Source organism: Belonocnema kinseyi, chromosome 7 (genome assembly GCF_010883055.1).
Source record: "Belonocnema kinseyi isolate 2016_QV_RU_SX_M_011 chromosome 7, B_treatae_v1, whole genome shotgun sequence".
NCBI classification, from domain to species: Eukaryota; Metazoa; Arthropoda; class Insecta; order Hymenoptera; family Cynipidae; genus Belonocnema; species Belonocnema kinseyi.
This window is the reverse complement of record NC_046663.1, coordinates 52,117,316-52,134,405: the sequence shown is the minus strand read 5'-3', so window position 1 is coordinate 52,134,405 and position 17,090 is coordinate 52,117,316. Positions and strand designations below refer to the sequence as shown.

General features: G+C 31.2%; 1 protein-coding gene across 1 annotated transcript in view; it reads left to right on the top strand.

The window, feature by feature from the left end:
* LOC117176782 (brain-specific homeobox protein homolog) overlaps positions 1–15,219 on the top strand; it is a 35,030-nt gene extending 19,811 nt beyond the window's left edge. Inside the window, exon 3 of the mRNA XM_033367079.1 lies at positions 14,462–15,219. Coding sequence (XP_033222970.1) covers positions 14,462–14,709 — 248 coding nt within the window. The 3' untranslated portion in view covers positions 14,710–15,219. The remainder of the gene's footprint in view (positions 1–14,461) is intronic.
* Positions 15,220–17,090: the final 1,871 nt, after the last annotated feature.

Genomic DNA, 17,090 nt, shown 5'->3' with positions numbered 1-17,090 from the left:
AGATAAAATTAAAAGTTATTGGGTGGGAATTATTCCTTGAACATTCTTTAAGAGGTGACTGTACTTTAATTCACCAGAAGTTTATAACAACTCTTATTTTTTTATTTTTTCGAAAACCGCCCTTTTTTGATTCGAAACCCCACGGTAACTTCCAGAGCTCGAAGGCACGGGTTAAATTTTTACAAAAAACGAAGAAGAAAAAACAGATTTTCTTTTTCCGAAAATTAGAGCATCTATGGACCACCCTATTCTACAGTTAATTTGGTAAAAGCGTGCAAACGACTTTTTGTGAATCTGTTTTTTTTTTTTAATTCGACTATAGCGTATTTCGTGAATTATCAATTAATATCTTCTAAACTTTAGAGAATCTTTTAACTTTGTTGGATTCTATTACCCACCAAGTTTGGACAGTTCAGTTATAGGATATCTGATTAATTGTGACGGAGATCAGGGTGTTAGTTTTAATCGACGAAATAAATTCCCAGTCATTTCCCGGTTTTTTCCCGGTTCGCAAACATTTATCACGGTCAATAAAATTTAAAAAATGGAGCACTGAAGCTAAGAAACTTTCCACTTGAGGTAATAAAAACTGAGCTGCAAATGTAAGCACTCAAAGTGGAACTGTTAAATTTTGAACTTTTAAAATTGAAATGTGACAGTTTTTAATAAAAAATTTTTGTATTCAAATGCTCAATAATTTACACGTATAAAATGAAAGGTACTAACATTTTCCAATATAAAAAAAAAATAAATCCACGTTATCATTTGCAATGCTCTAAATTAAAAAATCCATCAATGAACTTTAAAATTTTCAAAATTGTATAATTTTAAGAAATTTTAAGCTAGAAACATTAAATATTGAAAAATTGGAAATTTTTCAACTGAACACTTCTTAAATTAGAAATTCAATAACTTTCTTTTAAAATAGTTTAAACATCCTTGGAAATCTTCAAAATTTTATTTCAGTATCGTGAGAAATCTAGAAGTTGTTTTAAAAAGGTTTTAAATTTAAAATTATTTTGGAAATTTTTTCAGAACTTCTAAATATCAATAACAATTGAACATTTACTGTTTATAGGCGAAATTTGAGTAATTTGAAGAGATATATAGAAGTTTTGTAAAGATTCAAACTTAATGTAAAACGTGAAATGATAGCCTAATATAAAACAAAATGTAGATTTTCGCAGCTTTTAAACAAAAAAATTATATTCTTTTCAAGAATTGTGAAATGCTTCAAAAGAATAAAAACATTTTCTTACGATTCGTAGGAAAATATAAAATAATTTTTCATTTTGAAAAATTATTTTAAGAGAAAATTTAAACAGCTTTTCAAAGATTTAAACAAAAATTTCATAAAGATTCTAGAAGATTTTAAGAAAACTTTTTGAAATTTTCATGCTAATTTTTTATCTTCTTAAAACTCCTGAATATCTCTCAAAATTATTCAAATTTTTTCTACAAATGTTCATTTGTAAATTATACATAAAAATTTTTAAATTTCACTTACAAATTAAGCATTTTTCAAATACAACAAATAAAATTGTAACGTTCAAAGTCTAAAGGCTTTTCGAAATTTTAACGATTCCAGGTTTTCTATGTGAAACAATTCAGTTAAAGATTCTTTACTTTTAAATATTGGGTTTCAATTTACTTGCCTTGAATAAAAATTCAAATACAGTGAAACAACCACAGACACCGCGGCTCCCGCGAAGTTCCTGTTATACCTACCTACGGCGCAGCGTCAATTCTTGGAAGGGCTATAAAAGGGAGGGCTATTGAAGGGTTTCACTGTATTGCTAAATATTTAATAATCAATCTTTTTTTTTTTAATTAAAAATTTCAAATTGAAAGGGTTAAAAATGGAATATTTTAGACTAAAACAATATTTTAAATGTAATAAAATCCTTCAATTAAAAATATGTTATTATGAAGTTATTTTTAAAATGAAAATAGTTTATAAACTTTCAGTCACACGTTCACATTTGTTTAATGACTAAGACTTTCAAATTATAACCCTTTAATTTTTAACGTTAAAATCTGAAAATTCTTAAATTTTGAACTGGTTTAAAACCGTGTTATCAAATCGTTTTTGTTCACTTTTTATTACTTGAAGTACAGATAAATTTAAAAAAATTTATTTAATAAATAAAAAAATTTTTTATCCAAAATGTTCAACATCAAAGGCTTTTATTTTTAATTTGTTCAAGTCTTCAGGAAAGCATTTAAAAATTCTTAAAATTAAAAATTAAAATTCTCAATGGAAAATTTTTAAAGTAAAAAAATTTTTAATTACGCATTCTAAGCTAAATAATATCATAATTGAAAAACATGAAAATTCAACTAATTATTTAAAAACTGTTGAAATAAAACGGGGACAGATTTTTCTTCTACAAATTTGTAAAATTCCCGGTAAAAAAAAAATTCACTGTCATTTCCCGGTTTTTCCCAGTTTCAAAAAATTCCCGGTCATTTCCCAGTTTTCCCGGTTTCTCGGTCCAGTGGCCACCCTCTGAGATATTCCACTTATAGTGTACAATATCATTTGTGTTACAGGTAATACCATAAGTTACGTAACGCAATTTTCCGATCGCCCCCCCCCCCTCCCCACCCATGCGTAACTCTTTTTTAGATGTCTCCTAATGGGAGCGTTCACATATTACGTGATCCTCTTTTGAGTGATTTTTGACTCAACCCTCCCTTTTGTGACAGTTCGGTGAGCCCCATCGTAAAGAGTTATGTGACACTGGAGTTGGCCCCCCTCCTATTTATAAATACGAAATCTGAATGTAATTTTATATCATCGGCAATCAAACAATGAATAATGAATTAAAAGTATGTGATACCATGGTATACGATACTATATACATCTTTAAGGCCTGAAATAAAAGGAAAAGGTCTGTAACCAGCCATTTACGAAAAAATACACTGGAACTTAGATTTAAGATCGGCTTCTGACATGGCTTGCCTTCAACATAAATTCAGACAGTTCAAGCGTAATCAGTCAGGCCGCAATAATAATTTCTGTTGGATTTGAAGGTATGGCGCAACCTGATGCAACTAAGGCGTTGAGTGCGGCCCTCCTGTTGTCTTTCACGTTTTACTCATCAGCGCCTCCTATTTCGGCCCCGCGGATCCTCTCATCCGAAACTGCCGAGCGACATCACATAAATAAAAGTTACATAAATAATTTTAATCATACCCTTACGCCTTTCCAACGTCTCGTGAAGGATAAAAAGGAACAGCTTTGACTAGCTACAGAAATAATGTTGGTCACATCCCTACCCATTTTCAAAGTATTGTTGGGGCGGGTAGGCACCCCTTTGCCTGGTCACACAAATAATGTTGGGCACAACTCTACGTCTTTCCAACGTCTCATGGGAGCAGAAAGCCAACCTTTTGACTGTTTCTAAAAACAAATTGGTCACACTTCTACCAGTTTCCAACTTCCCCGGGGAGCGGGAAGGTACCCTTTTGACTGATCACCATAATAATGTTGAACACACTTCTACCAGTTTCCAACAACTCGCGGGGGACGGGAAAGCACCTCTGTGACTGGTCCCAAAAATAATGTGGTTCAAATCCCTACCTCTTTCTAACGTCTCGTGAAGGACGGGAAGGTACCCTTTTAATTGGTCACAGAAATAATTTTGGTCCCACCCCTACCTCTTTCCAATGTCTCGTAGAGGCAAGAAGGTACTCTTGTGACTAACACACATGTATGGGTTCGACTAATATTATTGGGTAGTGTAGCAACAGGGCTGTTTTCTCCTTCTCCACGAGACTTTAGAAAGGGATAGGGATTTGAAAAAAAAACTTTCTATGTCATAAAGGCGTCAAAAAGTAATGGAACAGGCCTGTACCTTCTTAAGTAACCTATTTTTTTACAAAGTTCAAGGTCATCCCCATAGTAACTTTTAACAAGAAACCTGATGTTGATCTTAGTTTTAACTTTAAGGATGACCTGCAAGGTTATTCCAAGGTCAACTCTTTTTTTTTAATGAAAACGCCCCTTTTGAAGCTGAAATAGTGATATGTCCTGCACGAAAACCAGACTGTAGGGCATCAATAATGTTGTTGGAATTTATGTAATCTGATAGCTGGTGACAAAAATTGCGTTATAATGTTCTAGTGATTGTATTTAGAATGAATATAGTACGGTGATCTTTGGATGGGCAAAACTGATCCAGAAAGTGTAGGTGAGTGATTTTTGGGTTAAAAATTAGTGAAATAAAGTAAGAATATTTAAAATTGAATAACGCGAGGATTTTGAAATTGGTGAAAGACATTTTTCCTGTGAAAATTGACGCAGCCGTCTGACATATAACCTATGTCAAAAAAACATTTACGTCAGATAAACTTTATCTTTTTTTTAGATAAATTTTATCTTTTTTTCAAATAAATTTTATCTTTCCTTATATAAACGTGATGCAACGTTTTTATCTTTTTGAAAGATAAAATTTATTCCTGGGGTTTACTGTGTTATTGAGTTAGCGATTTTGGAAAATGGATTTTGGATTGTAAAAGCACACTGAAAGAAATAATTTGAGGCTAATGGCAATCCGAGTTTACTTTAGAATTTCTAACTGAATTAGAAAGAAAATTGTGCTGTATCAGCCATACGAAATTGAGATTTATTACCTACGTATAAGAAAATCACCAAGCCTAATAAGACAAGGCAAGTTTGTTTGACTGAAATGATAGTTGGGAAAAGTGTAGCATTAGATATATGATTAAAATATCAAAATATTATAGTGCAGGTACAAGAATTTTATGCCTCGGTAACATGGCTGTATTTGACATATACTTTTATCAACTATCTATTTGAAAGAACACTGCGCTTAAGTGTTCCATTGGGCATCCTGCTGTTCGCTTGTTTCAGCCATAGCAATCAATGTATTATACCGTGCAAGTGCATGTTATGCGAGATTGATGAGCCGGTGAGGTGCGCGTCGACTCGGCATTAGTCGCCGTCTTCAGACTTGTTTTATAGCAAATGAGGTTAGTGAAGAAGATTTTCAATACCTAACTCCAAAATTTTTACAAGATTAAGATTTATTAAATATTCTATTAAACAATTTTTAAATATATTATGTATTTAACATTTATTTGCCTTTCATTTTTGTATCTTCAGAATAATATTTGAATTTTATGTATACATTAAGTCAGGATTTTTAGGTAATTTCGTTATTTTACGCCTGATTTCAATTGAAAATACTATAAAGCATTTGAAATGATTTTTTAAAAATTCAAAAAAGTTTAAGGATTTTCATGTAATTTAAAAATACGTTTAAGTATTAAACCAGATTTTCAGGACTTTTTTGATTTAAAAATGTTTCAAGTTTATAATTTAATTTCAAAAGATTTCATAATATTTAATATTTATAAAATTATTATATTATAAATATATCATTATAAGCTTCACAACATTTGTTATAGAATGGGTTGCAAAAAATTGCAGACGGTCCTGCACAGCTATAGGATATATTTCAGATTTTTTTCTTTATACTCGAAGCTAAGTTAGCCGCGAGGCTTTAGGCGTTAGGAATGCGAAACATTTGGGTTTGAACCCGTGACAAATAAAAATGTTTATAGCGTGCGATTATAAATAGTGTAGTGATTGCGTAATACAAAATAATTGTGTACTCGAGCATGTGAACAAATATTAAAGTATAAAGTAATAATGCAAAAGATTAAATTTTTTTCGGTGAAAAATTGGTTTCAAAACTTCTTCGATAGGGTAATGTACCCAATTGTTGGTAGGTTAAGGCAAACTTCAGCCTTTGAGAAAGAAATTAATGTCAAAAATTCTATGTTTGATAAATGTAATACTAATATGTGCAGTGCTAATATAATAGGGTATCAAATTCTAAGTTTTATTCACCTCAATATATATTAGAAACTGAATAAATAATTAAAATTAGCTAATTAGCCTAAAAATTCAATTCTTGGCAGGGGTGGCCCCAATTATTGGCACCCTAGTCATATGAAGATGAAACGGTGAATGAATCAGATTAAACTAAACTTTAATAGTATCACTATGAAGTGAATAGTGAAAAGAAAAATTATTTATCAATTATTTTTCATTTATAAAAAAATAATCTGGCTTAAATTACTTAATTACCAGCATCTATCTAGTCCAGATTTAGAGGTTGTGACCCTTGGCTTCTTTTGACTGCTTTAGCAGAATTAGTAGAATCGGTTTTTTTTCGAAAATTGATTTTTTTTTGTTAGTGTCTTTAGCTTTTAACTTTCTTTGTCTAGTAACTCCTTTAGCAGAATCAATAAGATCGTTAATTTTTAAAGATTTTTTTTTTAGTTCAAAGTTTTTGTTTTCTAACTTTTCGCTTTTTCTATGTTCTTCGGCTTTTTCTGAAATTTAATTTTGCCGTTTTTGCTTTTTAGCTTCCTCAATCTTAGTTTTTTTTTCAATTGATTTTTTCTAATTCCTAATCTCCTCATGCATGTGATGTTAAAGCATAGATGTCTGTTGCCTTCATTTGCCTTCCTTTTCGTTTTGGAATTAGAGGGAAACGCAAATAATCATGCAGAATCGTGTAATGTTTCATCAATTGCATGCTAACCTGAAAACTGGTTACAAAACATTTCTTTTCTCTCTACACTATTTAAGTCAGCCTTATTATTATTTAACACATTTTTAGAAGTGTTAAAAATTACAACCGAGATTCTTTTTCTGTATGTAAATCAGGCAGCAATTTTGTTGGACAGACTAGTTGTGAGTGATACAATAGACTGATATGTGGTTAAGTCTACATCGCTAAATTGCGAGTTTACTCTTATTTCTCAATAACATATATCACTAAATATAATTACTTACTTAATTCTTTTAAGTACCGCTCCAGTAATTTACTTTAAAATCTTGTTTTTACCTATACTTTTACTACTTTTTACTTTTTCCGATTGCCAAGAATAGAAATCATTGCAAGAACATAAATCCAATTCTTGGCAAGCGGTACCAAAAATTGCATACAGTTCTTTAGATTGAAAATTTATTGATACCTCCTATTATTTATTAATTAAATTATAGTTAAGTCTTACTTATTTTTTTATTAAAAATTTTTACATTTCCTCGAAATGTGATTAAAAGAAAATAGTCACTTCCGTTAATTATAACGTTGCTAGGGGTAAATTGAAAACTGCAATTATCTAAAGATTTTCTTTAGCTAACCTGAAAATTCTTGGCAGGCTGAAAACAAGGCTGATTTTTGTAATTTCAGAACATATACATTATTGTTTAGCATAAGATGAATACATATTACTACAAAAAAATGTCTGCACTATTTAAAAAAATATAAAACAATTTGCTATTTATCTCTATTCTCTTATTATTTCATAAAATCTAGAGAAAGCGCCAAGAATTGGTTCTCTGATCCTATAGACTGTATTTTAGCTACAAGTTTAGATTTTATAGAACTATTTTACGTTTTTCGTATACCCTACCTTTCAATCGAGGTTACGTCACCTCGGCCTTTAAATTTTATAGAACTTTATAACACATTTCGTTAAAAAGTTCAACGCAATGTAAAACAAAGACGATTTATATTTTTTCCGTGTATCTTTAAAAAATAATTTTGAGCGAAATTATGGGAGGTGTAGCTAAGAGCTATGCGTATGGTTGATTTACCCCAACCAAATTCTGTCTGACGCAGCCATCTTTTATTAAGAAATATCTACCAGGCAGGACATACGACTGAAGGAATAATATTGCTTCAATAATTATGGTATGGGTAAAATACGCAAACCGTATTTCTGTAGCTGAACGAGCAATACATTATGGTTGGAATAACCAGAATTATGCGTGTATCGTCGAATTATTTTTTTCAGTGCAGTCTCAGGAAGTGGTAAAGGGGTTTTTGTATTGCAAAGGCGTCGCCATAAAGCTTCCTATATAAAGATGCAATAATTAGAAGGAATTAAGAAGCTGGTATACACCCGAATTCGTCAGTAAACATAAGAGTTTTATTCAAGAATTTACTTAATTTTTATGAATAATTTATTTACACAAATATGTATTCAAGTCTATCACTTTTGTGTGGAAAGAAACTATTTTGTTTTAGAGTTATTATGATTTATTACTTAGATTTAAATAATAAACCATAACGATTTTCAAACAAAATAGTTTCTTTCCACACCAAAGCGCGATACGCTGGGATATTTCTGTGAATAAATTGTTCGGTAACAAATGCAAATAAAAATATGATAAATGAATAAAATAAAATGTAATTGTAAAATGTTTGTAACGCAACGAGAAATCCCATTAATTGAAAAAACATAAATAATTTTAACCATTTTTTATTCTATTAAGGTCCATGGGCAGGCCAATAGAAAAAGCATAGCAGTTATTATTCCGATAAGACAATTTGATCAAAAGATGATTTTTCATGAAAATTTTTTTTTATTTTTCAATTGATTTATGTGTTTACATCTGTGAGATATTTTACGGAAAAAATTACTATACAATTTTCCCCATTGGATTGAATGGCACAATTATTGCTTCTCGCAGATTTGAAGAATTTATTTTCCACTGAAAAATCAGATCCTTTTTTATTAACAATTATCTGTTAATTGAATACTCTCATCCCAGTATTAACTCTTTCAGTTCTATGTCTATTGATCTGTCCAGGGGGTTTATAGATTGAATTTCTTCTAGAACTTTATACATTTTTTATCTACTTTCAATTTGCGTTAATTTTTTTTTTTGCCAAATACTATTCCAGTAATAAATCAGAATCATTTTTAAACACATTTTTTTCCACCGCGAACTGAGACAAATTTTTCATAAAGACGAATTTTTTCAATTGCATTTTGAACAAAAAAGTTCATTTTCAGCCAAGGAAGATGACTTTTCCACCATAAAAGATCAATTTTTAATCCAACAGGACAAATTTTCAACAAAATAGTTGAATCGTTAACCAAATAGATACATCTTCAAAAAACAGTTAATTTTCTCTCCAAAACAATTAATTTCAAACAAAAGAGTTAAGTTTTGAAGCTAAAAAGTTAAAGTTTTTAGAACAAAAATTGACTTTTCAAAGGCAAAGGACAAAATTTCAACAAAAAAGTTTGTTTTCTTTTAATAAAGATTAATTTTCGGCTGAAAAAGATAATTTTTCAAACCAAAAAATTGAATCGTCAAATTTTTAGTTTAAAAAATAATTTTTGATAATAAAAACAATTTTCAATCAATCGATTTCAACTAATAAATACAAATTTTCAAAAAAATAGTTGAAGCCTTAAAAAATAATTAAATTTTTTACCAAATTATAATATTTTCCAGCAAAAACAACAAATTTTCTACAAAACAGTTGAGTTTTCAATGTGAAAATATGTCGTTGTTGGAACCTAGCACAAATGTGCACGTCGACATTTTGACGTGCACAGGTGGTACCCAACTAGCGTTTTATTTGCACAGTCGGAGACTACCAACTGTGCACGTGCAGAGGTGAGTGACTTTCCACTGAACACGTGCACAGATATGAGACTTCCAAATGTGTACGTGCCCATTTAGTAGGGTACCACCTGTGCAAGCAGCTTTTAAAGTAAAGGCCAATAGTATTAAATGAGCCATGCAAATTAGGGAATCTCCCAACTGTGCTCATATTTAGTTGGAAGTCTCCTATCTGAGCAGGCGCACTATTGGGAGTCTCACATTTTTGCACGTAAACTTGTAAGGTGAAAATATGATCCCATTAATTGAGACGTGCAAATTTAGGAGTTTCCTGTAATTGTACCACTTTCCAAAAACATTGTATAGTAGTAGCACTGGCCCTCGACATGCACTATTCAGAATATCACATCTATGCACATCCAAATTTGTGCCTGTGGACAACAACGTGCACATTTGTACCACAAGCCCTCGGCGTGCACAGTTAGGCTCGTGCACAATTGTGCCCCACGGAAATTGAAGTGTACACTAGGGTGGTCCAAAAATCTGACATTCGAATAGAGGGCATGCCACACCCCCATTTTTTGAAGTTCCCGGAAAAAAAATTCCCTCCAAGTTTGAGCCAAATCGGTTAATATTAAGACGTGCCGCAAAGGCCCTGAGAATCCCATAAGATTAACATGGGGAAATTTTGGATTTCGGAAAAATGGGATTCAGGTTTCTGGATTTAAACTTAGCTTGCGGGAGATATTAAGAATTTGTTGGGGAGTCTCTAATCAATCATTTCCATTGAATTACTTTGAATTTTGATTCGCCCCCCCCCCTTTTTGGAGCCGCAAAAATGCCCCAAAAACTGAAATTGTCAACTAATTAACAATTGTTTTGACAATTTATTTTTGTTTAAATAATTTTTTTGCACTTTCTCATTAAAAGGTAGATTTTTTATGTTTGATTAGAACAATTGGTCATTTTTAGAAATAATGATTTTTGTTTCAAGCATTTAGTATTTGGTTAAACAATCTATTATTATTTAATTGTAACTTTTTCTTAAAAAGAGGTTAAACTCTAGTTTTTTTAATTTAGTCAACTTTGCTGCTTATTATTAAATATCCACGTCATTTAGATACTAGTACCTTATTTTCTAATAGATACTTATTTGTTTAAATAAATTCTGTTTGTTCGAATCATTTTTTCGAAAATAAATGTTTTAAATTTCTGTTTTTCTGCAATTATTGTGGTAATTTGTCATTGTAAAGAACAACATTTTTGGTCTAAACCATTATCGTATTGTTTAATAAATTTATTATATATTAAAGTAACATTTTATTGGAAATTGTGATCAAAAATCTGATTTTTTTCAATTCAATTAAGTACATCGTTTATTGTTAAATATTTAAACGTCAAACAAATGCTTTAAATAACTAATATTTGTTTCTTAAAATGTTTTACATTGCCCAGTGGGCACAAGCGTTAAAGAACATCTTTAGAACGGCTTAAAAATGTCCTAAGTCAGTCCATATAAGGTTCCATAAACATACAATATTCCAGAGACGCTTTAAAGACGTATTTCAAACATGAAACGTTTTTAGAACATTATTTGGTCTGACTTAGGACAGTTTTTAAAACGTTCAAAGGACGTTCTAAAATGTTGTGCCCACTGAGTGGTCATGAGAACTTTATTTTTTTAGTAAGGCTTCATTCTATTTGTCGTTCTGAATTTATTTCTATAATTTTTTCTTTAAATCACCCTCGTAGACAGACTCGTTTGTCCTCTGAAAGCTCAAAGTAAGTTTTTGTTTTGTTTTGTTTATGTTGGTCCCGCAGATTAGCTGTTTGTATTCTCAAAGGAATAAAAAATCTTGGTATTTTTTAACGTCATTGGAAATTAAAACAAAAAATGTTAATAAACAAAAAAATTTAATTAACCAAATAAGAATCTATTACAAAATAAGGTACTAGTATCTAAATAACGTAGATATTTATTAATAAGAAGAAAAGCTAACTAAATTTAAAAGAAAACTTGAGTTTTATACCTCTTTTTAAGAAAAAGTCACAATTAAATAATAATAAATTGTTTAAACGAATACTAAATGCTTGAAACAAAGATCATTATTTCTAAAAATGACCAATTGTTCTAATCAAACATAAAAATTCTACCTTTCAATCAGAGAGTGCAAAAAAATTATTTAAACAAAAATAAATTGTTTAAACAATTGTTAATTAGTTGAAAAAACTTAGAAACTTTCCGCTGGACAAAAAAAATAATTTATGGTAAAAAAAGGGAAAAACAGAGCATTTATGTGTCAATTTTGGGCAAAAATGTCAATTTCAGTTTTTGGGACATTTTTGGACTCCACGAGGGGGGGGGGGGGTCAAAATTTAAAGTAACTTAATTGGAATGATTGATTAGAGAGTCCCTAACAAATTCTTAATATCTCTCACAAGCTAACTTTAAATCCAGATACCTTAATCCCATTTTTCCGAAAACCAAAATTTCCCCATGTTAATCTTATGGGATTTTCAGGGCCTATGCGGCACATCTTAATATTAATCGATTTGGCTCAAACTTGGAGGGAATTTTTTTCCGGCAACCTCACAAAATGGGGGGGGGGGGTGGCATGCCCTCTAATTTAAAAAAATTTCTACAGGTGTGATTTTGGACAACCCTAGTGTACACAGTTGGGAGTCTCCCATATGTGCACGTGAACAGTTAGGTGTATCCCATCTGTGCACGTGGACTTTTAAGTTTAAAATCTGATCGTATTACTTAAGACGTGCACAGTAAGTAGGGTATAATTTGTGTCCATGTACAGTTGGGAGTCTCTCCTCTGCGCGCGTAAACCGTTCGTGGGGTAACATCTGCACACTTCGACATATAGACGTGCATAGGTGGGCTCTTGCATAATTGGTCCGCGTGCAGTTGTACCTTACCCTTTTTCTGTTAACTGTTCTTTTGTTCTTTAAATGATTAAACATTTTTTAAAGTGAACCTTAGACAGTAAAAATTCTAGAATAATATAGTCTTTATAGTAATTTTTCAACAAGTTCTAAGGTTAAGACCCGAGTAATTTACATGTGACCAGTGAGTGACACCCTGGATTAATTTCTTTACTTATTAAAAAAATTAATTGAAATGAAAATGTGAATGAAGGATAAGTAAAAATTAGCATGCTTCAATATTAAATTGCATATAAATGTGCCCGGGAAATAATTTTCAAAGCAGTATATCACAGGTTCACTAACGCTTCCACTCGTATGAAGCACATGAAACATAAATTATTATTAATAAGCAATTCAGACATTGCTGCCATCATTCTAGTCTATTAAAAAGCCACTACTTTACCTATGCTTACAAAAAAGCTCGTGACTGAAGCGTCTCCAACAGTAAAAAGCTCAATCTTGTACCCTGAAAGGCTAACAGTGTCACTAACTGGGGTTTTTACCTTAATACTTTTTCCTTATTCTTTCTTGTTGATAATTATTGCTCATTGTGTAAACAATTTATATTCCTCGGAATTTCGCACATTAATGGTATTTTATTAATTCTATGCCCTATAATTAATTAATGTGAAGAGTGGATATTTTCCCCAGATGTTGATTTATTGTTTAAAAAATTAAAAACTGTTGAAGTGCATCTTTTGACAGAAAGAGATTAGAAAATTGCAGTTTTTTGCGCCAATGGAAAAGCACCCTTCAGTTTTGAAATAGCTGACCTTAACACGTGATTCTTCAGGCTTACAATGAAAGAAAAGGTCTAGCTAAATATTTAGCTGTTTTAGCTCAATTTTACCATTTCGAATTTTGTAAATAGACCAATTAAGTTGAAATCCAGCTACACGTATGTTTCAGAAAAATTTATTGTTTAAAATGTGCCAAGAAAATTGGTTGAATATAGTTTTTCGCTTTTAAGGGTGTTATTTTCAGTCTGCTAGAAATTAATTTTTTTATTTAAGAAAACATAAGCTCAACAAAGTCTGTTGAGCAATTGCAGGGCTACAAAATGTACATATACACATTGCTAAACTTCGTCCCTTGCGAATTATTACTATATGTTTCATGGCAAGAAATAATAGTTGTTATAGATGGTTTATCAATAATATATACAATAGAGTGTGGAGTTCATTCCAGTTGCACCGGTTTCAGTTTTAAAGTGATAATTCTAGATTTCAATGCGAAAATATTCTTTATAGTTTATACATAGTGTGAAGTATTATAAAGAATATTCGTTTGTTATATACATTTTTTGTATAAAACAAATAAGTATTATACATAAAACTTCCCACTTATATAGATTATACATAATTTTCCCGCCTAGGGTATCTTTAATTGCGATCATTTCCTAAACATTGTGCTTCCTCATTGATTTTTAATTGTAAAAAAGTCTATAAGGGGTTTAAAAAGGCTATTTCGCCTGTTCTTTTTTATTATTTAATGTTTATTTTATTTACTGTCTCTTATTATTGATTCTGGTTGATTGTTTATAGGTCGTAGAAGGTTTTTATATAGTTAAATATATAGGTGTATTTTAAAAATTGAAAATCGTGTTCTCTTATAAATGTCAAAAAAAAGGTCAAATCCTTTAAATTACTGGTATCATAAATATAATACCTGGCTTGAGATAGCATCTATTTTTTATAAAAGATTCTTCTTTCGATCTCTCTAATAACTTAATTGGAAAAGCACCTGCCCGTGTATCGGAAGTTCTGTGGTTCGATTCCCAGTGGAGCGAAGACAGTAGGTCTTTTTTCAGAAAAAAAATTTAATAACTTCATTTGACCATCGAATTTTTCTAAATACATCAATCGATTTATCTTTTCACAGTTAAGAAATTTAGTACTATAAACATTCTCTCTGATTATATTCACTAAATATTTAACGAATCTAACTCAATATTTTTTGTTAGAAAAGGAGGTATTTCAATTAATTCTACGTATACAAGTTTTTCGTAAATATAATCGAAATTTCAAACAAATTTACATCAAAACGATTTTTGAGAAAACGTAAAATCATCATCTATCATCAGCCATAAAAATATTTAAAAAATTTGTTTTTTGCCAGAACATCCAGTCGATTTCTCTCTATCGGGTGGTCGGGAATCTCGAGCCAGCAGCGATGCGGTTGTTGACTCAGATGATGATGAAATCGACGTCCTGGGAGATGAAACACCCTCGCCAATTCCGGATACCACCATACGTTTGCCGAGACCGGGTTCACCACCCAGAGGTTTTCAAGCCATCCATTCACATCCGGTGACCCTCTTACATCAACAGCATCACAGTCTACCACTTCAACGTCATCATCGCTGACACCCTTAATGGAGTTCAAGTTCACCCGAAATCCGATGCCTAGTCAATTTCTTCGACGGTAATGACAGTGCCACGATCAAAAAACATTAATGCTCTTTAAAAACTATTTATGGAGAGTTATTACTCACCAAAGTGTTGTTTAAAAACAAACAGTGGTTGGTACTAAATCAAATTGTTGCAATTTATGAGATATAAAGCTAGCACTGAAAGTGTTCTTGATATCAACACCTTCAAAAAAAATCTGCTAATGTTACTTTGTTACAGTGGTCTTTTTTATGAAAATAGTGTCAGCATAGATTTTGATGTAGAGCGTACGGACGTAAGTTGTTACGCCATTAGTCTTTTCTGTAAATCTACAAGAATTTACAATATATCAAAGAGACTGGTAAATCGTATACAGGATTTTCTGTATAAATCTTACAAGAATTTGCGATAAATCTAACAGGGTTTACTGTAGGCATTACAGAAAAACGCATGCTTTCACTATTCTGTAAAATTAGCAGAATCTTTTTCCTCCGTGCAGCAACGCCCAATCGTATAAATGAAAAATGAGAATGATAATAAAATGTAAAATATAGCGGAATGACAAACTAAAATTCTGGACTTATCTATTTTGCCACCCATCGCCGATTCTTTTGAAAAATTGGTTTATTTAATGCAGAGTAAGCATTTATATATAAAACTCTATACTGCATAATTTATATAAATTTGAAATATTTTGCAATTATCTTCGAATTTTTTTTGCAGCTTGAACAAATTTGAATTAATCGGAAACAATCCGAAGCCAGTTTTTAATCCTCTTTGACCCATCTCAATACGTGTTTCAACCTCAAATTACATCCCAATCTCAGTCCATATCTTAATGTAAAATTCAATCCGAATGTATACGAGACTCACTTATCAATTCTATTCCTTTCATGCATCAGCACCGACTTCAATCCTAACCCATCCTGAATCGATTTTTCAATCCGTTAGAACTTTGAATCCGTTGGAATTCTTCAATTAAATTAGAATGAATCCGACTGGATCTGACACCAGTCCGAATAAATAAGTATGAATCCGACACCAATCCGAATGAATCACACACGAAATGAAAACAAACTTTCAATCCTTATGAATCCGATACCCAATTCGAATCAATGTAAGACTCATCCCAAGTTTTTCAAGCAAGTTTTAATTTTTTCAATGCTCTTAATTCTTGGCTCATCCAAAAAGTCTTTTCAACCCTTCTCAATTCTTGCACAAACATCAACTTCAATCCGATTGAATTAGAATCAATTCAAACTCGTAATTCAATTATTTTAATTCCGAATGATTATATCCCCTTATAAAAAATGTTTAAATTTTGGTCGTTTTCACGTATCTCAAAATGTTAATACTAATTGTTATTTATGGTTAATTTTCAACGTTTTTGCGTATGTCTTACCGTTTTTGTTTTACCGTTTTATTTTTTCTTCCTAGAAATCTTTTTATTAGGTTAGATCGTGGTGGCCAAGGACCTCCCTTTGTATAAAACACTGAATATTTTATCAGTTTCGCTTAACTCACCGGTTTCGAGACCATTTAATTTTTTTATATTTCTACTCGGCGAATGCAGGATGCCCGAGGATCATCCCGGTCTGGTACACCATGAAAATGTGGTCAATATGACCGCTTTCGAGATAAATCTAAACTAAAAATTTGCTTTTTTGAATTGCTTTAATCTTTTTATTTTCTTAGTTTTAATAGTTTCGGAAAAAAATCTCCTCTGGAAAATCCTTAGCATGTAATTATTTTTCACGTATTCGTGACTTTTCGAGATAACTTAAAATTTAGACTTGTTTAAATTTCGAAAATCTGTTCACTGGTTTGGGTCGGGGTGACCGAGGAAAATTCTTCTTTAGAAATCCCTGAAAATGTAAGCATTTTTCACGTATCTCTCACGTTTTCAAAATAATACAAAATTTGTATTCCTATATTTTTTATTTGAATTCCTAAAATCTTTCTATTAGATTAGTTCGAATTGGCCAAAAACAAACCAGCTGCAGTGTGTAATCTTTAAAATGTTATCAGTTTTCGCGTATCTGTCACCGTTTTCAAGATTACTCAAAAGTTTGATTTTGTTTTGAATTTTGAAAGCACCTTCTTCTCTTGACCTTATGCTTGTAGAAACTAACAATAAAATATGATCCTATTTACTTGAATTATTGAGATTCTGAATCTTTTTTATATTATCGACTTCTCGAATTTTGCTCTCAATTCTCGATAGCCGATTGGCTGATTCTACTGTGAATTACATTAGATGTAAGTGGATAACTGAAATGCTCAATAGAGTTTAGGGTCTAATACGCATGCAGTTAACCGAAATGCATGTCCTGCTTACAACAGGATAGTTTGAAGAA